The sequence below is a fragment of the Epinephelus lanceolatus genome, chromosome 11, assembly GCF_041903045.1.
Source record: "Epinephelus lanceolatus isolate andai-2023 chromosome 11, ASM4190304v1, whole genome shotgun sequence".
Taxonomy (NCBI): Eukaryota; Metazoa; Chordata; class Actinopteri; order Perciformes; family Serranidae; genus Epinephelus; species Epinephelus lanceolatus.
This window is the reverse complement of record NC_135744.1, coordinates 17,484,707-17,508,589: the sequence shown is the minus strand read 5'-3', so window position 1 is coordinate 17,508,589 and position 23,883 is coordinate 17,484,707. Positions and strand designations below refer to the sequence as shown.

At 41.4% G+C, this 23,883-nt stretch overlaps 1 protein-coding gene across 2 annotated transcripts; it reads right to left on the bottom strand.

Moving 5' to 3' along the window:
- Positions 1-957: 957 nt before the first annotated feature.
- On the bottom strand, positions 958-20,641 carry dtx2 (deltex 2, E3 ubiquitin ligase). Of its 2 annotated transcripts, XM_033649268.2 has the most exons (9): positions 20,087-20,641; positions 18,807-19,395; positions 15,958-16,016; positions 10,149-10,394; positions 8,488-8,555; positions 8,132-8,299; positions 6,072-6,233; positions 4,584-4,673; positions 958-2,443 (listed from the first exon to the last, which is right to left on the bottom strand). In XM_033649268.2, the coding sequence occupies exons 1-9, from the start codon at positions 20,394-20,396 to the stop codon at positions 2,192-2,194; spliced, it is 1,944 nt and encodes a 647-aa protein (XP_033505159.2). In that variant the 5' UTR covers positions 20,397-20,641; the 3' UTR covers positions 958-2,191. The 2 variants fall into 2 exon arrangements, with proteins under 2 accessions (XP_033505159.2, XP_033505168.2); XM_033649277.2 differs by lacking the exon at positions 10,149-10,394.
- Positions 20,642-23,883: the final 3,242 nt, after the last annotated feature.

Below are 23,883 nucleotides of genomic sequence, written 5' to 3'. Positions count from 1 at the left end.
CAGCATCATGGTTTGGGGCTGCATGAGTGCTGCCAGCTCTGGGGAGCTCGGTTCATTTAGGGAAACATGAATTCCAAGCAGAGCATGATCGCCCCTCTTCAGAAACTGAGCTGCAATGCAGTTTTCCAACATGATAATGACCCAAAACACACATAGTAGATGACAACTGCCTTGCTGAGGAAGCTGAAGGTGAAGGTGATGGACTTGCCAAGTATGTATCCAGCCCTAAACTCAGCTGTGCACCTGTGGGGCATCCTCAGGCTGAAGGTGGGGTAGCGCAAGGTGTCTTCACATCCATCTGCTCCATGATGTCATCATGGAGGAGTGGGAGAGGATTCCTGAAGCAACCTGTGAGCTCTGGTGAATTCCATGCCCAAAAGGGTTAAGGCAGTGCTAGATAATAATGGTTGGCACATAAAATATTGACACTTTAGGCACAATTTGGACATGTTCACTGTGGGGTGTACTCACTTATGTTGCCAGCTGTTTAGATGTTGATGGCTGTGTTTTGAGTAATTTTCAGAGGAAGGTAAATCTATACTACTATACAAGCTGTACACTGACTACTTTAGGTATATCAAAGTGTCATTTCTATAGTGTTGTCCCATGACAAGATATAATAAAATATTTCCAAAAATGGGAGGGGTGTACTCACTTATGTGAGATACTGTATGTATGCAAATGCTGTACACCTCAGATCATACAGTACATACATGCTCTGAGCTTACTGGTGACTCAAACAGTTTGTCCATTGACATTTTAGTTTTTTACTCTGGTCTCTCTTGCAAAATAGACTTTCAATCTCATTGGGACTTCCTGGTTAAATAAATAAATTTCAGCATTGTTGGAAGTAGATCAGCACCTTACTAACTCAAGGACTTTCTTTAGAAAAATAAAAACTCTAAAATAAAGAAGACTTGCTGCATTACTCGTACAGAACTCAGGTCAGACACGGGATTCATTTTGCCTTATTTCTTTATTGCAGAGACTTTTTTTCAGTTTTGCTTGTATACATGTCAAGACTCAGTTCAGCATCTGTACTGCAGTACTGTGAGCAGAATAATGCATGTGGATACAGGAGGTGAGTTTGCAGCCAGCGGGAACATTAACATGCTCGCCGCGGCTTCACGTGTCTTGTTTAATCAAGACGAGTTCGATGACCTTGATTGTCACACTGTAAAATGTTCTTAACCGGAGCTTTTTCTTTTTTTTCTTCTTCTTTAATATCTCTTCGGTCCGTCCCATCTGTCTGGACAAAAGGATTGAGGTCGTCGAGCTATATGCGATGGTAACCTTGTCCCTTCACACAAACTTTAACATACTAAGTGACAAAAACAATGGCTGCAGAGCGCCTGGGGGCACAGTTACTGCAAAGTTCTAACATGACAAATCACCATGTGAGTGCGTCAGACATCTGCTTATAAAATTAGATTAAAATATAACAACGGATGGTCAAATCAGAAGTAGTGTTAAATGTTAAAACAACTTTATCTCCTCGACTGGCGTCTGTGGACACAACCTGTTTGTTTTTACATTATTTTTTTCATTATTTTTTTTGTCTGTTTTATTTACATCAGTTAAGTATTGCCTCTTCTCATCCAATAGGCTAATATATACTCACTTTGCTACGAGAAGGTTCAGTGTGACTTTGTGTCAAACACAAAGGTTTTCAGCAGAAACACCTTAATTGCATAACTTCCCAATTTGAAAACAAGTTCGCCGCCCTTTACCGGGAAATCACACGCTGTCAGCTAAACGCACTGTCAGAACTAAAGTGCTTAATGAGAGAGATTTTTATCCCCAGTGTGAGCTGCCAGTCTTATGGTAACTGGACAAGGGGATACAGATGAGGCTCATGATGGAGGAAAACAAAACAAAGTAAAAACACAATTTCCAGTTTATGGAGGTTTGAAAAAAAGTGGCTCCAGTTTTCTCTGAGTTCAGACTCTGGGAATTTGTGATGAGCAGGAATGTAGTGGAGCGTAAACCGTTATCAGCAAGCCCTCCACTCTGCATTCTTCCAGAGACGCTTCGAGACCTTTTCTCAGCTCACTTCTCCCCCTTCTGCTCACTCCATGAGGTTTGAACGAACTTAAGAACAGACAGGAGGTTGCAGGAGGTCCACCTGGCCGCAGAGGTGGGTTTTAACTCAGCAGTGAGTGGAAGTGTGTGTGAAGCTCGGAGCTGTGACCTAGCTGCTGCCGCCGCTGCAGCCGCCCGGAGGTTTGAAGCAGTCCTCTGTCACGCCCTGAGAGGCCAGCTCAGACAGAACATTGTCCAGATAGTTTGGGTCGGGGTAGCCGTGGCCCGACAGGTTGGACATCATCTCGGTTTTGTGGTGGATGCCGTTCCACACCACTGTGTCGGGCTCTCCTGTGGTGCTGGACGTTCCCACGGTGAAGATGAGGCGTCGCATCCACGCCACCTTCAGCAACTCCAGCACCTTTTTTTTAACGAGAGACATGGGGCGAACATTAGAGAGCTCGAATTCAAAACCCACAAAGCACTAATGCGTGGATAATAAATCAGTCTGTAAATCAACACAAAGCAAAATCAGTGTCTGGTTCCAGCCTCTCACACGTGACCATTCACTGGTTCTCTTTGCCTATATGACAGTATAGTCTAGACAAAACAAGCAATCTGAAGACAACAGGCTCGTTCAAAGATGAGCCAGGCCTGTGCAGATTCGATCACTGGCGATCGCCGCATAATTCATACAGGTTGGATTTGTGTCCGACTTCACCCTGACTCTCTATGACATCGTACAAAAGTGGGCAACGATAATATCATCAAAGCGAGGCGGTATATGAGTCTGATAATATTTTAATAAATCGACATCAGATCTTACAGGATGTGAGTGTTTCTGTGACTTCCTGTGCGGACTGAATGCTACTGGACACTGTCAGGAAACTGTCAAGAGCTTGTCAAGAAAATAATTGTTAGCTGCAGCCCTAATTAAGAATGTCCCAATCATGTTTTTTTGCCTGAGTCCATATTGAGTGTCTGTCGATACCGAGTCTCGATCTGATACGTCTATTCTGCTCAGTGCACACTTAAAGTACATTAAAGCTGTTAAACTCAATCAAATGAACAGCTCTGTGATGTGCCAAGAAAAATTCCCTGCATCCAAGCTGTTTCTTAATGGTTTTACAAAATAAAGTATAAAATAACAAACCCTCTCTTTGATATTTTGGCCTTATCGCTGTCTCAAGAGAATTTCTCTTTTCCTGTACGAGAGTATTCTCTGGTGTTTGTTCCTTCCATGTAGCCCCTGCCTGAGTTACCTGAATGAACTGTATTCCGGGGAGTGTTTATTTCCATCGTCTGTACATGTTTTGCCCAGATTGCAATAATAAATTACTTATTGCCCATTTGGCTTTTCTTGCACTTGAGGTGGCTTTCTGAGTGTCCGCCCTAAAAACACCATGGACCATAGATGACAGACAAGCTAAGCAATATAAAGAAGTGCACAAAATTTAGGTAAATAACAAAACAGTCTTTTACTGCATTTTGCTGTTGTTTATGGTGTGTGGTGTTTAGCTGCGCACACACATGGAGTGGAGAGACAGGCAGACGGCAGAGAGTTGGAGTTGACGACAGTTGCACTTGTTGCGTCGCTGTGCATGAAGAGCACAGTGACAGCTGTCGTGAGGCGTCCCAGACGTGGCATCGGTTGTCGTCTACTATGACACACTACACGAGATGAAACAAAGGATTATCGCGTACGACACTCACTGTTGTTCACGATCCGAGCCGACACCATACGTCGCTGTGTCGGGCCATAATCGGGCTGATATCATGTAGTGTGAACCCAGCATTACTACTCCACTGCATGTTTAGTTGGTACTGCTCGCTACAGTGAGTTTGTGGCCACAAGTCGGTTTGTATAAATATAAATTTATATAGCAGTTAGCTGCCTACAATGATTGCTATAAAAATGGCCGCTGCTCTGACCATCCTTTGAATGGGAAAGTCCATTCTACTCTCATTCTATTTCTATGGCTTTATGTGACTTCAGGTATTCATGACAGTTAGGCTCCCTAATTGATGGAAGTGAAGGGTGTTTTCTAAACTGTTTACCACACTGCGGGACGAGCTGCGTGTCCGTTCTCAAATCCGTGTTCTCCGCGGAACATCCTCACACCAGGGACTCTGATGAAGGAAGTGAGTCTGAGGCACAGGCGCAGATAAACTACAACTGGAATAATTTAATCCAATTTTCCATTACTGAATTACATCGGAGATTATTTATAGAAGCTAAAGTGTTCGGCCGCAGTTGCCAGTGAGCAGGAAATGAGCTACTAATTCACCATGGAAACAACACAACTTTATAATGCGCACAAAATGTTCCTAATTTAATCACAGTGAAACACTCCAGTCCTGATGGAGACCTGTGTTTGTGGTATCGAACTGTGTGCACCTCGTGTGTCATGTTGGCTCCACTCTGGTTCTCCAGTGATGATGTAACTGAAGATATTGATTGTTTGTTTGTACGTGTGGTAGGGTATGGATACGTGTTTACACTGTATACAGGCGTCTGTGGTGTGGAGTTGGTCCCAGCTGTGGGATGTGTTGCTTTTTACCTTCCTGCCCTTGTCGTTGTCTGGTAGAAAACAGAAGCGAGGGAAGCCTCTACATGTGTACGGCTGTCCTGGGTTGGGATGCTCCGGGCCCTGGTGGTGGTGGAGGAGGAGGACAAGAACCAATTGATGAATGGAGAGACATTACATTTAATAGCAGAGATCAGTTGGAACAATACAATAATCTAATAACTGTGTTTTGGAGATAACTGTAGACAAACAGCTCAATACAAATCTAATTCACGTTCTTGTAACTTTAGATCGCTGATACATGCGCTGCAATTTATCCGCACGCATGGTTACAGCAGGACACGGAAAGAAATTAAGGTTTTCCCACAAGACAAACAAAGTCTTGTAACAAAGGAGGGTGTCACTGTGAGCCACACGCAATAGGACAGAGGAGAGTGCTCTCCCACAGTCGAGCCTGAACATCAATCTGTTAAAATACTTATTTGGAAACATCACTGAACGAGCTTCGGTCCAGACTGTACTTTCCCCTGCAGTCATTTCATAAGTTTCCCTGAGATCAGTCCAAAGAGTAGAGTCATCGTCCTCAAAGTCTTTTCTCTGATAAAAGTGATACATGAAATACTTCCATAATGTAAATCGCACATTTAAGCTGCCTTCAGGTGATAAGAAATGTGCTCTTCACTCTCCGTGAGGGAGGGCGCAGAGCATGGAGCAGATACACTTCATCAAAAAGTGCACAAGCTAACCTCAGCTTTGGATTTAGCTCAGTTCATAAACTATAAGCTATTCACAAACCTGGTCGTCCCGTCTGACTGCTGACATTTCACCATGCATTACTTTACCTAGCGAGATCGTGATATGATTTTATACAGAACTCTGGATGAGTTTTTCTTCCATTACTCTCCACCTCCCCTGCTTGTTGCTTCTGTTGATGTCACACACAGCTGTTACCTCGCTGCCATGCGCTTTGAAAGGTCAACGGCAACCTGGGTCAAAGTTTCAATAATCTGAACTCTGACAGCAGTGCTCCGTGGCAATTTCAAGCAGTACACAGCAGTACACCTGGGGCCACTGCTGTCCTCACAGGAAAACTGTGGCACAGTTTAGCCACTGATCATGTGTGGGCGGCTTGAGGCTCAGTTCAGACCAAAGAGTCACGACTAGGCAAAACCATTTTAGAACGTTGCAGAGAAAAATGCTGAAGTTACTGTTAAAGGCTCCAAACAAGCCATACTGCAACTCACTCTGTAGCAGCCAGTACTCTCTCCATTCAAATAAAATATCTGATAATGTTGATACATATTTGTCAAGCCCTTGACTATACTATAACTCCCTAATTTTTCAAATCCTAACTTTGGTTCAGGAGGAGAAATTATGGTGTCTTTCGTGCTAAAAACCCAATTTTTATGCTCTGATTTTGCAGCTCTGGTAGAAAATAAAAGACTGGAAGGAAAAATCAAAATACATGGCTGGATTTACTTTGCATTCTTGGCAGAGTGGTAGCTCAGTGTGCAGACGTACCTGTATGCCAGGTGGTATGCTGTAGATGATCTGGATGGTGCCACAGTCTGGGTGGCCTGGCAGCGACTGGGCGATGCTGTAAATTTCCATTTTGCCTTTGGGCTGTGTGCCGGTCTTCTCTCCGTAGATTGTCTTACACGAGGGGCACTGCAGACTGCCGTCCTGAGGGGAAAACACGACCAGAGAGCCTTTTAAACGATCGATATAAACCAGGTTAGGCGCTGATCAAATACTCATCGATCCACTGATGAGACTTTTGTTTTGTGTTCCCTTCCCTCAACAAGTCTTGACGCCTCTGGTCTCATCAACCAGTGCTTCATCGTCACTTGTATGTATGATTGAGTTATTTGGTATTCAGTTTATACACTACACCTCAAATAAAAAGCAATGAAACACTAGAACATACTGTGAGCAGGAAAACGGTCTATTGCCACACATTTTAAAGGACCATTCCACACATTAAAACATACATAACACTATCATCAACCATTTTTTAAAGCACACCAATATATTTTAGATGCCTGACTGTGAATTCAGTTAGGAATACACAAGATGCTCTGTACCTGAAAGTAGTTCTGCCTTGTTAAGTGTGTATATATGGAGTATCTATGGTTATGTAGTCAATGGATTGTGTACTGTAGTTACAAGATTTTGTTCAGGGCCTAATGTGGATTCAACCAGAGTCACCCCCCATTCCCTTTAAAAGCCAGGTGCAGGCTGTTTACAGGGCCGTTTTTCTCTCTCACTTCACCCACTTGCAATCCATCCATGTGTCCCTGTGTATATAACAAGCATAGTGTACGTGCGTGCATCTTACTACCCGAATAATATGTTATTCAAACTACGGGAAAAAACTGCATCACTCTGACTTTAGACCAGGTTTTTGTTGGTGAATGACCCAATTGCTTTTCGCTACCTAAAAATAGCAATGTGCCAACAATGCACCTGACCTCAGTATATTTGCCACATACACAACGTAACACTGGCTATGAAAGTGACAACTGCGATAGTCTGAACTAGCAGTAACAGTTGTGCTGTGCAACACTTTTCTCCATCCAGGGTGAAGATAAGGCCCGTTGTGTCTCCTTCTTTTTAATCAGGGAAATACAGAAGTGTGCGAACAACTTGACAATAATTCCCAGAGGGTTATGTGCTGGAAATATTATATTTATTGGCGACCAGCAGCCAGGCGCAGTGACTTCTAGGAGTCTTGTCGTCATCCTGAGGTTGCCAGGCAACCAGTGGCTTCTGGTCGTAACGCTAAGCTAAGTGAATCGCCTCCTCACTGTAGCTCTGTACATAATGCACAGAGTGATATCAGTCTTTTTATCTAACTCAAGAAAAAGAGCAAATACCACTAAATATATTTTGCCCAAATGCCCAACTTTTCCTTTACGACAATGACTCCATCACACTGTGAAAGTGTTTTGTATCTTTAACTTTTGTAAAGCTAATGTTACGGACACACAGGTGGCTGTCTCAGAGGTAGAAGATTGGAGGTTTGATCCCCAGCTCCTCCAGTCTGCATGTCGAAGTATCCTTGGGCAAAATACTGACCCCAAATTTGCTCCTGGTGGCTGTCCATCAGTGAGTGTGTGTGAATGGTTACTAAGTAGCAGGTGGCACCATGTACAGTAGCCTCAGGCCACCAGTGTGTGAATGGGGGAATGTGTCTCGTAGCGTAAAAGCATTTTGAGCAGTCAGAAGAATAGAAAAGCGCTGTACAAGTGCAGTCCATCAATGTGGTACTTCAAGGCAGACTTCTCAGATCAATATGTACACACATTTTGCGTTTGTATGCCTCCACGAACCAGACAAGTGTCTCTGACAGTGCAGATCCATGTCAAAAACCTTTGACCACCCAAGTCAAATCCGTTCATCTCGTCCTGGTGCCATATTTGAAGAAATTCCCATTCGGTGTTCTTGAGATTTCTTGTTCATGAGAATGGGACAGAAGGACGTATGGACAACCCATGAACATAATGCCTGCGGTCACGGCCATCGCTGGCACAGAGGCATAAAAACAGCAGTTTCCATGCAGTCATTTAACAGGCGTGTACCTTTGTGCCATTGTTGTACATGGCCAGCATGCAGAGCATATGCAGGGTGTGTCCACATCTGATGAATTTCCCCACAGTGTCTGGCAGGATGCTCTGGCCTCCCTCCTCTGCGGACGGTGTCTCGTAGCCGGACGGATTGGACAGTTGATCCATGCAGATAATGCAGTCCTGAGGGAAACCCAGGGACAGAGTGTTTAGTGTCACAATTACAGTTTGAGGCCAGAAACAGCAAACAGCCATATGAACGGTCCATCAAAATGCTATATTGAAATTTCTCTATTTTAAGAACCGAAACCTTCTTTTAGTTCTGTGACATCTAGGAGGGAAAAAAAAAAACCTAACCATGAAACATTTACCTCATCTGGTACTCCTCCAACTACCTCCATGTAGCGCTGAATCACCTCCTCGGGTCTCTGAGCTGAGGCTAAAAGAGGGATAAAAGACAAAGCACAAAGAGATGAATGAGCTGCAACAGGCCCAGACACTAAAACTGTGACTCCAACAACCTGCCGAACAAAAAGATGAGACTGTGCTGAGATGAAAGGAAATGATTTTCTTTACAACATCAAATAATTTTTTAGAATTTCCAGCGAACATTGGCCACATAAGCTAAGGATTTCTCCTCTTTCTGTGTCTGCTACATACAAATAAATGTGCACAGACAGTATGCAAAACATGCAAACACACAAGCCACAGAGACAACTTGAATGCATGATGACAGAATGAACATTCAATGTTCATGTGCAACCGTGATGGGCAGCGTGAGCGATGGATACAGACACTTAGTGCATGTATGGACCATATTCTCCCACATACGCACATGTGTGAGTGTCAAGTCTGTTTAGGAAGCAAATTTCTGAAAGCTTATTAAATGTTCAAATGTCTTTTCGGAGTTTATCGCACAAGACAGCTCCATTTAATTCCAGATTTTGAAAGGTTTTCTCCCGGCTGAGAAATAAGAAAAAAATATATTCGCTGCTAAGTTTCCAGGCATCAACACTTTTTCTGCGTTTTTGTGTGTCTGTCCCCTGTTGATTTCAAGAGCAGGAATTTCAAGTAAGAAGTGGCAGACAATGAGTGTGGAGGAGGTGTAATTTATGGTCATGACAATGCAGAGATGAAAAAAGAAAGTCAGGCAGAAATAAAGAGGCAGTGATGAAGTGCAGCTTCATAATTCAAATCCAAGTGCTTGTTTTGTTTGGGTTTTTTATGTCCAACTTATCTATAAGCAAACCCCCTTTAACAAACACCAACTTTGTCAGTAAATATAATGCATTAAGACGTCTTTTGTTTGATTCAAGCAGGCCAGATGCTTCGTGTGCTGCAACTGCTGCAATCATTTTCATTATCTGCCCATTTGTTTTGGCATTTTTGCTTGGTTAAAAAAAAAGACCCAAAGGACTAGTTATCTAAATATCTGCCAATTAATTTGCTGTTGACTGACTAATAATGGACTAATCGTTGCACTCTTTAGTGCAGCAGTGGCTCCTGGGACATTTCTTTGAGATCTGGTGGCTGTGAAGGCCACAGCATATAGTGGAAGTTTTCTTCACTATCATTGTGCTTACACAGCAGAGTTTGGACTGTTCCACATTTCCCAGACTCCCGTTTTTCAATTAAGGTAGTCTTGGAGAAACTAGAAGACTGTATTGAAAAAAAGTGCTGCATGTTTCATCTTTGAGAGCTGATAAATATTTAAGAGAAGCAGGATTTTATGGCAGGTAGGCAAGCTGATATTGAGAACAGAGAGGCTGAATCAGACGAGTCAAAGGTCTGGTTTTAGAGCACATTGGTCACACTTATCTTCTTATTTCACAGTTGCACAAGAAGCAGCACTTTTATTTCCGACTAACACATAAGCTGAGTAGTGTTAACACACCCTATGAACACATGAAGACAAGTGAGAGTGAGTGGATGCTGGATGAAATGTTCCTCAAGCCTGTGGTGGTGATAACTGGAGCAAAAGAGAACAATGGAGAAAAATAGGTGGAGGAAGGGCTGGTGGCGTGGTAGCTACCTCTCCTGTGCTGCCTCTTTGCTCTCCTAACTGTACTGGTGGTGGTGCTGCTGCTGCTGCTGCTGCTGTGGGGCTTGCTGGGCCTGCTGGCAGGGGGGAGGAGAGGAGGAGGAAGAGAGAAAGGAGCAGGTTGCTGCTGCTGCTGCTGCTGCTGCTGCTGTTGTAGCTGCTGCTGCTGCTGAGGGAGGGGGGCAGTGGTGAAGTGCACGCCGAGTCCCACTGCTGACATCAAAATGGAGGCCATGCCTGGAGCAGGGGGGTAGGGTGGGGTTGGGTTGAGGCGGGATGGGGCGGGGCAGAAGTGGGGCAGGTGAGGGTTGAGAGCAAGTGGAGATATGCAGGAGTAGAAAGGAACAAATCAAAGGTATGAGAAATGTAGCAGCATCTGATGTTTTCACCGTGTCGCTCATTCATACACAAAACACTGGAGTCAGTCACAGCATCAAGAACCTTCAAGTTAAAACCAAACTGATCATGTTTAACATATGGCCGTCGGTTTAGTGGTTGACTATGAATCTTCTGTCTCTTCTTTGTTGATTAATGAGCGAAGCTGTTTTTTCAATCAGGACTTCTGTTGTCAAGCTAGCATTAATCTCATGAGCTAAGTGAAGACTACAAGTTATCTCGGGAGCCTGGAAAAGATCCACTAAGAATTGATGGTGCCCAGAAGCTGGAAGTCAGACCAATCAATCAGCAGACTATGAGGAATGGTTTACATTATGACAACCACAATCCTTGGGAACAGCTTGGCAGTGCAGACTGGGCGTTGCAGATCTTAGTTTTAGCACGATCGTCTGCTCTAAGGCAACACCATGTACCCTCTAAGGAGAGGAAATGGAACATTAATTTTTCTTCACAAATGAAAAATTGAACATGAAGTGAAGTCATGCATGGCCTGTGTCTCTCCTCAAACTGATGAGGTGAGAATTGAAGTAGCTTACTTTAATAGACCGTTAAACCCAAACCTGACAATGTTCCCAATGTAGCTGCCATATTTTCCAGGTTGAAAAATTGGAGGCAAAACTCACTGACTGCATTACATGCACAATAAAATCCTGTTTTGGACCTTACTCTGGAAAAAAAAAACAAGGTTCCTACAAAGCTGTTTACATGGCTAATGAAAGTAAATATTCCAATAGTATTCCTGTTAACACGCAGCTGCACGAACTCCGATTAACGTGCCCTAACCTGTAGTTCACGAGTGGCAAGCCTCGGGGCTGAAAATAAAGCCGACGCGAAGCTTGCCAAAAACTGCAGTTCCTTGAACGACCACTAGAGACCGACTCTAGAGGCGAGTCAATCCTGCCGTAAAAGGTGCCTTTTTGCGTCAGTGTTTGACAGACAAATTTGACGACATGGGAGTGACAACGGGCTGGAACCTCACAGTTCTTTTTCGATTTCCAAGGGGCATTAGCAAAGGGCAAACAAAAATGCCTCTGGACGCAACTGGATAGACTTAAAACAAAATAAAACAACAAAATGTGACGTAGCAGTGAGTGACAGAGAAATGTAAAAAGATGAGCTGTGATGCGGTATTATCAATATGTCCAGAGAGTTGCCATTTTTTGCCATCAGAATTTAAAGATGCGTTTTTACTTACTCTACTAAAGTATTTGAAACAACAGGAATGGCCAAAACCATTTTTGATCAACTTGCCTCAACTCCTTTTTAAAGTTTGAAAAGCTGGTGGTTTGGATCTAGAGGCGACCTCCACAGCTGAGAAATGAAGCCAGTGCATAAGTGCTGAAACCTGCAGTTCCTTGAATGGCCACTTGAGGCCGCCTGCAAACTCCTCATGACCCCCATGTTAGAATACCCAACTTTACAGCAGAAATAAACATGTTTAAAGTCTGGTACAAAAAATAATTTTGGTCTCTATAGCTAACTTAAACATTCCTGGCAACTGTATGAGGGGTGAATTTTTATACAACTCACCCATTTACATTTTATTAAGGCTTAAATCAATGAATATTTAAGGGCAGGGCTGCTTGAGTGACAGGCTGTCTGGGAGTCAGATCCACCCCTTACTCCTCCACACCTTATCGTCCAAATAAGGTCACTTCTGGCTCCAAAAAACCAAGATGGCGACGGACAAATTGCCAAACTTGGGGCTTCAAAACAGGAGTCCACAAACAAATGGGTGATGTAACAGTTACTACATCCATTATTTATACATATTTTGATGTTTGTCACATCAAAATATAGAAAAGTGGAACAGCTGGAGCCGCTTGTGCCATTTTGTTTCTTTATGTAAAAATAGGATTTTTTTCAAAGTCCTTCACCGGTAGCGATCTTGTTCAACTGCAAACGCAGCCTTCCTCTTTCATTCCTTCAACCACCTTCTTCTGATATTTGTGAATACTCAAAAAAAACCTGTTGATATCCAGTCTTTCGTTATGTTTTAAAGTAGGTGTGTTTCTCCTTCCGAGGAGAAATGTGGCCTTTTCTTTTGCATCTCTACCCCATCTGTGACGACCCACAGAGCTGACAGGAAAAAGGCAACAGGCTGTGTGTTGCAGGTGAGATGAATACTCTGAACACAATAATACTAATAAGGTCTAATTCAGAATATGCAAATGAAATGTGCTCTTTACATGAAAATGAAATTCAGAATAATAGTGGAACTTTACCGTGAATGTAAATATAGTCAATAACAGCCCAAGGAGTGCAACAATCATGTTAACATATGCAGTTTTCGGTCACTGTAAAAGGCTGATTTAGTCATCTAATGTTGTTAAACACCTGTTTATGAAAAACCGAACTCTTGTAAACACATACTGAACCTTCTCTTCCCATTTTTAACTCTACCTCCAACAATAGTGGAAGCAGTTGTATTTATTGTACGGGTTTAAAACTGAAAATACAAAATAAACAAAGTGCATGAAATGTGGAGCTGATTAACTGCTAATTTTCATTACTGACTCGTGATCATTAAAACGGTACATCTGAAGAAGACACCGCATGACTGACCTTCCATTTGAAATGATTCGCCAAAGTCATGGTACGGTGCTTTGCACTAATGAGGTTCTGGTCCACCAGTTTCCTCCGGGCTGATTGTATTGATTCAGTCAGCTTATCACAGCCAAGAAACGGAGTTATAATTTGAGAAGTGTGCAGCGGAAAAAAATAAATAAGAAGAGTGAGAGCTCACTTTGCATGTCAATGGAGCAACTTGCCCGCCTACTATACGAGCTACAGAACTACAGGGAAAGTCTAAGCAGTATATACGTGACCGTGTGTCATTACAAGATGGAAATTAAATTCCATGTGTGAAATTCTAAAAGACAACCGCAATGGCCTTGTATGCAATGATTTAAAATACAGAATACTTCATTATATTAAAAAATTAAATGTGAGTACACCTGCAACATCGGACAGGTCACAGGTTATACAGAGAACAAGCTGAGCTGCATGAGTGTTAATAAGCCCCAGACGGTAACAAGGTGACCAAAATGTTAGAGCTCGGCGCACTGAGAATACAAAATCTAAATTAAGTCAATGGTATTATCATGATTTACTGAAAAGGCATAAATCACCATAAATTATCTCACCGCTAAATACATCTATTAAGATTAGCTTTTTTTTACCTCAGTTGCCCATTATCTTGAACTAATACAATATTCTCCATGAAACTGAACTTCTGATGTATCTGATAAATATGCGTACTTGGAATAACTGTTAGCTCTTCAAATAGCTTTAAGATGTTATCACATAGCGGGGCTGTAAATTCTCCTGACTTAAACTGACGTTGTCAGATCTGAGTCATATGACGAAATGACCAAAAAAAAAGCATTATGTTGACACTAGTGAGTTGGGCGTCATGAACAGAAAATGCATTATAGTTTCTGTGGAAGTTGAGGCATACTTGGGTGTTTTTAATTTCAAGAGAGACTCTTGACTGAAACTTTGTGTTTCAGCTGAATGTTTCCTTTTATGGAAAAGAATCCAAATATGTTTTGAGGGGGAGCTGGGAGAGCAGGAATCTACATGACGCTCCAAACAAGCATGTGTGAGGATACAAAAGGGCCTTCAAAAAAGCAACTGAAAGCAAATTTATCAGGCACAGGACGCATGCAAAAAAAATGGATGAGAGGAATACGCCAAAATACACATACTAATGTTTTCGTCAGGTATCTTTGGATTTAAAAAAGCACAATATTCAACAACAATTATGGGAAATTCAATTTGAGAACCTTAATATAGGGTTGTGTCCCTTTTTATACAGAGCTGAGTCAAAAAGTAAGGTCAAGGTGTGTAAAGGGTAAGTCTCTCAAAGTACTCCTGAGCTGTTTGTGAACAGAGAGGCAAAGTCCGCCCCCTTATCGCACTTACAGTAACAAGTGTAGCTGTCACCAGCTCGAGTTATCTTCACTTCTGTCTCCACAGCAGCGTCTCTACACCGTGTTAGTGTGTGTGCATTAAAGTGGCGCAGCAGCCCGGACGCACAGACAGCAGGAGGAGCGGCTGCTGCAGCATGATAATAAATTACACCCAAACGTAAAAACAGTGACAGTTACAGATAAAAGAGCCGGTTATGTTGGAGCTTGGAGCTCAATACTACGGTCGTTAATAAGGTAGCGCTGCGGCCTGTTTTATACCGGTGAGATGAATGGCGTTAAATCTTCACACATCTGTGGGAAAAAGCGCACATTAAAATAAAAAAACACATGTTGGCTGATTGTGATTAATCTTAAAGCCGATATTGGCCGATATCAATGATGTACCGATATTCTCAGCGTGTCGGCCGATTCAAAAATTTCATTTTAATGACATACACTCATGACGTGTCAATATTATCATGCATCGCTAGTCTTTTTATCAGTCGGGAAGTGAAAGAATGGGCAAGACTCGTTGCTCGTTTGAGTCCAAAACACACAGACATCTTAGCTTCAGCACGAGAACGCCACGATGTCACCTATGTGACTTGTGTAGTCTTTCTAATTATGTATTTTCACAGTCTTGCACTTCAATAGTTTTACAACAAACTGACTTTCTTAACCTGCAAAAACATCTTTTATATCAACAATGACCATGTGTGTAAATCATGGCACAATTCAAACAAGATAAAAGAAAATCATTTGTCTTTCATAACTACATATTTAATGCAAAATGTGGTCCGCAAGAAGAGGAAGGACTTCGCCTCTCTATAAAACATTTTATAAAATAGTGGTTTCACTGATATATTTTTACATCAACATTCAAGTTATGTGAAACACAAATCATCCAAGTTAATGTATTCCACTTATGTAGGTGTATTGTTTTTGTTATTAGTCGTCCCATCTATTATGTTTTAGCTTTGAGCCAACTTACAAAAACCACAGTGGCATGGACCAATGAGACGAGAGCTGTCTTACAGGATAAAGACTTCAAACTAAAGTCAATCATGTTTTTTTTTTTTTTTTGCATCCAGGGCCAAATTCTTTGTAGAGCACGAGGAAACTTGTGTGGGCTCTCAATAAAAACAAGCCTGTGTGGAGGCTGTTTTCATGTTTTCTATTGAAACAAACAGGATCATATCACTTTTGTTTCTCGCTGAATGGAAGCCTCTCTCTGATGGTTTCAGGGACATTGTTTCCCCCACTCTCTTCAAGTTAGAGGTGCGTTCTTTTTTTATTTATTAACCCCCTTCTTCCAGCTTTTTTTTGTGGCATGCTGTTCCCGAACAGACTGACACTCACAAGACAAACGCAGAGGAAAAGGCACATGAACCACAAACATTATACTGAATGAAACCTGCGACCAAGTCAGACGCGTGGTGCAGAATAGAGCAGAGGCAACAGTCAGGATGGATGGTCAGTGACCCGTTTACCTGCCAGGGCAGAGCTTACACTGGTGGATCCATTCAGCTGCACAGAGATGGAAGGAACACTGCAGGACAGGAAACAAGGACAGAGGACATTCAGTCAGTAAAAACAGCAACAATGAACCAGGCAGAAAGAACAAAACAAAGCCTTAACAACGATTTCAGTTTCCAATCCACTTCACAGGATTAGAACATTTAAGCATGCTGACGTTAGGAATAGCTTTGGCCCCACATCAAGAGGAGAAAATAAAACCTGCCTGTGAATTCACTGCAAGGGTTTATTTACCTTTTACTTAAGGAGCTGAAAAAAGTGACCACATTCAGACAGGCCAGTAAATAACTAGGCCATTCTGAGATTGATTAACAACAACTTAATATTGACTGCATGAGCATAATGCAACTATGGAGCGTGACTCAACATCCAATATATTGATGAATATGCGCCCAACAAATATGCTCACTGTGCAAAACAGCCTTCACAGAAAAGAAATGAGACATTGTTAGTACTGAAGTATAATAGAGCTGTAAACCAAAAACAGTTTGGGGTTGAAAAGAAATCAATACAGCATAGTATTACAATATTGTATTGATTCATGGACGCCATGCATCAAGTTTTTTTATTATTATAAATTATTAATATTGCAAATGCAATTAAAATTTTGGAAGCTTTTTCAGTCCTCTAATCACATTGACTGAAAACTTTATTTGATTAGATAAAACAGATGTTGGCAAAGTTTTTCTTTGGGGATATAATTTGCAGTTAAAAAAAAAGGTAATAAATCCAACATGTGACGAAATATGTTATGTAAATACTCAGCATATTGCAGAACATTTAAAATGACAACAAAACTGTATCATTACTGAAGTATTGTGATACTCATAAGAGCTGCAATAATTTAAAGATTGATCTTTTAGGTTTGAATGCAAATGCAAATAATTTGATAATTTATTAATCCCTTTGAATAATTTCTTTAATTAAAAAAATACATAAATTAAGTGTGATTTACTGGTTCATACCCTCTGTGACAGTAAGTTGAGTATCTTTGGGTTGTGGACAAAATATTTTAGGACGTCATCTCTGGCTTTGGGAAACACTGACTGACATTTTTCATAATTAACGACATTTTATACACCAAACAACTAGACGATTAATCGTGAAAATAATCAACGGATTAATGGAAAAATTTTAAAAATGATTAGTCGCAGCCCCTATTATTTTTTCAATTAACAGTTTAGTCAACAAAATGCCAAATACAGGGTGTCTACAGGTGAAAGACACTTAAACTTAATGCTTTTTAAGACCTTTTCTGGATCTTTTTTAACCAAATTTAAGACTGAATTTTGGACAAATATCTCTTTTTTACTTAAGCATGTAGGTGAGTATAACTTTATAGTATACAATAAATGTGGTCCTGTGCAGAGATAGGCTTTATGTAGGAATATGGTTATTAGAGTGAGTTAGGTTAATTTGCATTTTGCCAACAGGTACATATTTGTTTCAGTGGTAGGTTTAAAGGTTTGTAACATCAGAAATGATGTTGATGCATAAGAGCTTGAATCATGTCGACAAAGAGAAATAAAAAAATGGATTATTAAATTAGACAAAATGTTTGTCCACATGTTCAATATATTTAAGCCTGTTTAATGACTTTAAGGCCAAATATTTATACAATTGAATTTAAGATATTTTAAGACTTTATAAGAACCTGCAGACACCCTGAAGCAATAGTGAAAAGGTGCCTTCAAAAATTCAAAGAGCTCAAAGTGACGTCTTCATGTTGCTTTTTACGTCTGACAAATAGTCAAAGGCACAAAAATATAAAATTTACGACTGTTGAGCAGTAATCAAAATAATTATTTACATTTTTGTCAGTCAACTGATCGACTCATCTCCCTCTTGTTTCAGCACTAACCCTGTTGTCCCATCTGTCAAAATGAAGACAAGTTAAACAAAACAAAAAAAAAACCCTGTGTGGATGTTTTACCCAAAATGAGAGGACTTGGTCACACAATAGGAGGAAATGTGTCACTGATAATGAGAAGCCCTTCGATATCAGCTAATCTACAGTCAAAAGAAACCTGCAACATAATTATAAATCGCTCTATGGAGTAAGAAAAATAACCACTATTTTTAAATAATAAATTTTCTTAGCTTTATCACTTTCACATTAGAACATAGTGGCATTTTGCATATGCTGTTAAATTACTTCTTTTTTTTTTTTAAAATACACTGACCTGCCACTGTGTCAAAACAAATAAATATACATATGCATAAAATGTAGAACTCTATTAAATGTTGTTATCTGTCCTTACTAGATACTCCATCCAGAGTAATCATTGAGAAGTGTGAACAATCACTGAAAAATGAGGTTCATAACACTAACCACAGTGTGAGCACCCAGCATTTTACTATCCTATTATTAATTTCCGGTGGCTGACGATACACTTAATGAAACTTAATTAGAGCAAAGAGAAACTGTAAGTGAACTGTGTACCCATTATAACACTTAAGTAAGCAATTCTTTGAAAGTAGTTTTATGCCGTTAGGATCAGAAAAGAAGGCAGGCTGAAGATGACACAGACAAGAGTCACAGGACCTGAGCCAAAACAAACATGCCACTGCAGGGCTGGAGCTACAGTTTTTTTTTTTTTGTAAATCCTGTTTTACAAGATAGGTCAACGTGGAGACTGACAGGAAAGTCAAAGAAGAAAGGGGAGGAAAGGGTGGAGAGGGGCCCATAGCATACATCCTCGGTCAGCTAACTTATCCATAGGGGCATCTTTCTGTTGATGTTTCACCAAACCGACTGCACTGCAAACACAATCACAATCCCATACACATATCAGATACCAACCTTAACCCATTGGTGCTGGTAGAGCTGGTCAGAAGCGGTGCAGACAGCTGACTACCAGAGGGTGGTGGAGGCCAGGGGCTGCCCCAGGACATTCCCCCCACAGAGAGGGGTCTCCTGGGGTACGGCGAGTAGACAGAAGTGGGGTGAGCAGCGGCAGCCCTTCCTGTCCCTTGAAGACTGGGCCGGTTCAGACTGCCCGATGAAAAGGAATGTCGTGAACGGCTGGGCATGGGTCCTGTGCTGCTGTGGCTCAAGCACTGCTGGCAGGAGCAGGCAGGGCCCGAGGGGATGGCCGGGGGGCCAGAGGAGGCCAGTGGATAGGGGAGGTTACACTGTCGCCGGACCTGCCGTCTGAAGCCCGTTGCTTTGTTGACTTGAGCCAGAGATGTGAGATCCACTATGTAATTGTATCCATGAGGGCCCAAATCTGCCGTGCCTTGGCGGGCCTGATAGCTGTGCTCCAAAAGGATAGAGGTTCGTGTCTCATATGGAGTCCATCCTCCTTCATCGTTGAGCCATTCCCAGTAGACACCACTGCCGAGGCCTGAGGACTGGGCAAACAGGGACCGACGTACTGACCGTGTCTTTCCTGAGAATAAAAAGATAATTTCAACTGATCATGCAAGCATTATATGGAAAACAAAATCCACATTTTCAGCAAAAATCCCAATGTGGCACCATAACAAAGACAAATGCCCAGTTCCCACAGATAAGAACCCTTATTTATAAATGTCAACAATGTAAACATTATAATCCCTACTTTGGTACAAGCTTATCTCAAATGGCTGCCAGTTCAGTTACTTAGCTAATGTTTTTCTTTATTCACATTATTTACAGGAGCACTGGGATTTGTACAAGTGTTTTATAACAACTATTTGCCGTTAATCTGCAAGCTCTGTTGCTCCTCATTCAAACTAGCTAGCAGGAATCAGCTGAGCTCAAAGCAGCAAAACATGCTAATGTTACAGGCGTCAGCAGTGTAGACAGGTCATGTGGATGAGTTAGCTAACGTTTGATAACAGGAAAGCATGTAACAGAGACGCCTGAGGCTAAATTTCATAACTTCATCCTGAGCAGTTCGCTAATCTTGGTTTAGAGCTGTGTAAACACTCATCAAAACAACAGCGCCCTGTGAGCTAAAGCTAACTAGCTAGCTAGAGTCCTCTGTTAGCCTGGCCTGATAACTGCTTTAATTCGAGGCACAACATTAAAAAATGATTACAAATGTAACGTTGGGTTAACGTGGATGTATTAAAGTAATAAAGTATGTCGTGGCTCACCTGTGTCCTGCCGAAACTGTTTCAAGCTTGGTATGTCGATGAGATAAGGCGACAGGCTGGGGTCTGATTGTCCGAGGCAGATGCTCGTTGAGCCGGGTCCTCCTCCTCTCTGGCCCCGCGGTGACAGACACCGCTCGATGTAGGCGCTCACCTGGCCGCTGTAAGGCCGCCAGTAGCCCAGGTCATCCTGCCATTCCCACACCGCTATCATGGGCTGAGACTGTCCGACGGATCCGGAGGGTGTAGCCGACACAGACGGCCCATTTCTAGACCCGTTTACCCTGGCACAGGAGCCAGACACAATCGCCATATTCACCAAGCTAACAACAGCTCGTTCTGGTTAGCTGGTCGACTGACTGTGGCTACGACGAAGAAAAAGTCTGCTAGCTCGGCTCGTTAAAAAATTCCATTGTGAATTTGTTAACACGCGTTAGGGGGAAGCTACGAGGTAAAGATCAAATGGTACCCAGCCTTGATAGACTTGTAAGTGCATGTTGACAAAGCTGATGCATCAGGAGCTTAGCAGCACTACACGGGTAACGTTAGCGTTAGCTTTGTGACAGCGTTGCCAGGGTTCCTTCCTCCTCTGCGGCTGCCTTCAGGGACCGCCGGGAAAATAGAAATTCGAAGCACGTTTGTGGGAACCAACCATAGATGGGAACTTTAAACGGCTGTCTAACATATTAAACGCAACGAAGCACCAGATAAGGACCCTCCCATGGGAGCTCCTAAGCTTTTATTGATTTAGAATTTAACTGTCTGTTTAAACAGTGTGAGGATATTTCTTAAACTTAAATATGTTTGCTTTGTGTCACACATGGGCGGATTATAAGATTAATGGGCCCCTGGGCACAGATATGCAAAAGGCTCCACCACCTCTCCCACATAAGAGCAAGACACGTAACTTTGTGGTTGTTTTGCCTTTGTTATTGTTATTATTTGCTTTTTGTTGAAGCCATTATGCATCTTTTTGTGGTTTTGGGATGATTTTGTGTCTTTTTGACCATTTTGTGTCACTACATAGTCATTTTGTGTCTCTGTGGTTGTTTGGCCTGTTTTTGTAGTCGTTTTGCATCTCTTTGTAGCATTTTTGTCTCTCTCTGTGCTTATTTTGTCTGTTTTTGTAGTTGTTTTGCATCTCTTTGTATTCATTTTGTGTCTCTTTGTAATCGTTTTGAATCTCTTTGTAGTCATTTTGCATCTCTTTGTAGTCTTTTTGTGTCTCTCTGTGGTTGTTTTGCCTGTTTTTGTAGTCATTTTGCATCTCTTTGTAGTCTTTTTGTGTCTCTCGGTGGTTGTTTTGCCTGTTTTTGTAGTCATTTTGCATCTCTTTGTAGTCTTTTTGTGTCTTTCCGTGGTTGTTTTGCCTGTTTTGTAGTTATTCTGCATCTCATAGCCTCTTTGTCTCTCTCTGTGGTTATTTTGTCTGTTTTTGTAGTCGTTTTGCATCTCTGTAGTCGTTTTGTGTCTCCTCGTGTGTCCTCCTCCCTGTTTTGCCCATATTTGTAGGCACTTTGTGAGTCTTTGCAGTTGTTGTGTGTCTCTCTGTGGTTGTTTTGCCTGTTTTTGTAGTAATTTTGTGTCTCATTGTAGTCATTTTGTGTCTCTGTAGTAGTTTTGTGTCTCCTTGTGGTTATTTTTGCTTATATTTGTAGGCACTGTGTAAGTCTTTGTAGTCGTTGCGTGTCTCTCTCTGTGGTTGTTTTGTCTGTTTTTGTAGTCAAATTGTATCTCTTTGTAGTCATTGTGTGTCTCTTTGTAGTTGTTTTGTGTCTCTTTGTAGCTGTTTTGTGTCTCCTCGTGGTTGTTTTGCCCATATTTGTAGGCACTTTGTTAGTCTTTGCAGTCGTTGTGTGTCTCCCTGTGGTTGTTTTGCCTGTTTTTGTAGTCATGTTGCGTCTCTTTGTAGTCATTTTATGCCTCTTTGTAGTCATTTTGTGCCTCTTTGCAGTCATTTTTTGTCTCTCTGTGGTTGTTTGCCTGTTTTTTTTAGTCATTTTGCATCTCCTTACAGTCATTTTTTGTCTCTCTGTGGTTGTTTGCCTGTTTTTTTTAGTCATTTTGCATCTCCTTATAGTCATTTTATGTCTCCCTGTGGTTGTTTTGCCTGATTTTTGTAGTAGTTTTGCATCTCTTTGTAGTCATTGTGTGTCTCTCTGTGGTTGTTTTGCCTGTTTTTGGATTTATGTTGTGTCTCTTTGCAGTTCCTTTACATTTCTTTGTGATCATTTTGAGACTCCTCCTGGTCCACACATGTTGATTTTTGAGTGACATTTTGCTGATGAAGGCCAAAGGGGCCCCTGACACCATGGGCCCCTGTGCCTGTGCCCAGTAGGCCCATTCAGTAATCCATTCATGGTTTCATACATAAGCAGGAGATACAGTCAAGCTGTATCAGTAAGTGAAGTCTCATCAAATATATTCTAAAAGTGTATTTTTCCTGGGGAAATAATGAAGCCATCAAGGATGATGGAATATCATCTGTCAGTAACAAATGGGCATTCCTCATTCCCAGTTTGAGACAAACTCCACATGGCAGTCCTAACCAGTTATATATCTGCACACCCTTTTCCTTCATTCAGCATAAATATATTTAATGATCAATAGACATAAGAAAAATAATCAGGTTTTTCTTCTGCTCGCAAAAGCTTTGAGCATACAGCCCTCCTCAGCCTTAAATTAGTGGCTTACAAGGTGCACGTGAAGGTTGCATTCTTCTTCTTTTACAGCAAACGTCTTCATTGTCCATCCTCCACCTCTTCCTCTGCCTCTTTATTTGAAGGAGATTATATCCCTTTCAGCAGTATTGCTGCCCTCAACTGGAGATACATGGGTATGACACAAATAACTGTCCATTAAAATCTAAATATATCTGTGTGAAACTTTAGGCTGGTTGCTTAAATAATCTTTGAGCCCATTTTCAGCCATTTAAACAAAAATATATATATTATTGTACACAAAAAGCTGGAAGATGGCGTTGTCTTGGCATCTGTGGTCAACTAAGCTGACTACAGATACAATATGTTTCAATTTTTACTCATCAAAACCAGTCTGTGACCTAAATATACATAAAGCAGGCTCAACTAAATAGCATTATGTCCACAATTCCCAGCACAACTGATGCTACATGGATTATAAAAAGTACTAAAGATTAAAATAAACTGCTTTCTAATCTGTATACCAAGGCCTGGGAGAACATTGAGCTTTGTTTGTCTGGAGGCTGTTCATTAAGTTCCCATAAAAAGTAATAGAAGTTGACAGTTCTAACACCAGTTTGAACATGGTTTAAATTACAGCCCAAGTGGGATTTGCGCATTAACCCAAAAACTGACACATAATCAATGGCTAAGTCCATGCCAAGTTGTCTCCGAATGACAAATGTAATTATGTGAGCCCATATAAAAGTAGTATATGATGCTGCAGTATAAAAACTAACAGTGTTCAGTTCTCTTTTTTTGCAATAAAAGGACAGGACACAATATTTTCAAACATAATAAACAATAAAAATGAGGAATAGCCCCATGCAGACAATAATGGTTTCCAAGCCAGTGAGTCAAATAATTTAAGTTTGAGAGCATGGTCTTGATTTATCATTCTGCAAGGTCTTCATCTGCAAGGTAGAACATTTGAAAGTCCAGCAGTTAAAAACGGTGTCTGACAAATTGGCCCCTGTAAATAGGAGAGAATATTTTACATTTTAATGTTCTTGGACAAAGAAAATAAGGAGAGATGCCTGTTTTTTCTACACCGTCAATTTGTGTGGCAGGCAAACACTAACAAACACCGAACTGATCTAA

Coding starts and splice junctions, on each gene's coding strand:
- dtx2 (XM_033649268.2), bottom strand. CDS start 20,396: ATGGCGATTGTGTCTGGCTCCTGTGCCAGGGTAAACGGGTCTAGAAAT. Junction 19,396..20,086: donor ACAGTTTCGGCAGGACACAG/GTGAGCCACGAC, acceptor TTTTATTCTCAG/GAAAGACACGGTCAGTACGT. Junction 2,444..4,583: donor ACAACGACAAGGGCAGGAAG/GTAAAAAGCAAC, acceptor GTTAAAAAAAAG/GTGCTGGAGTTGCTGAAGGT.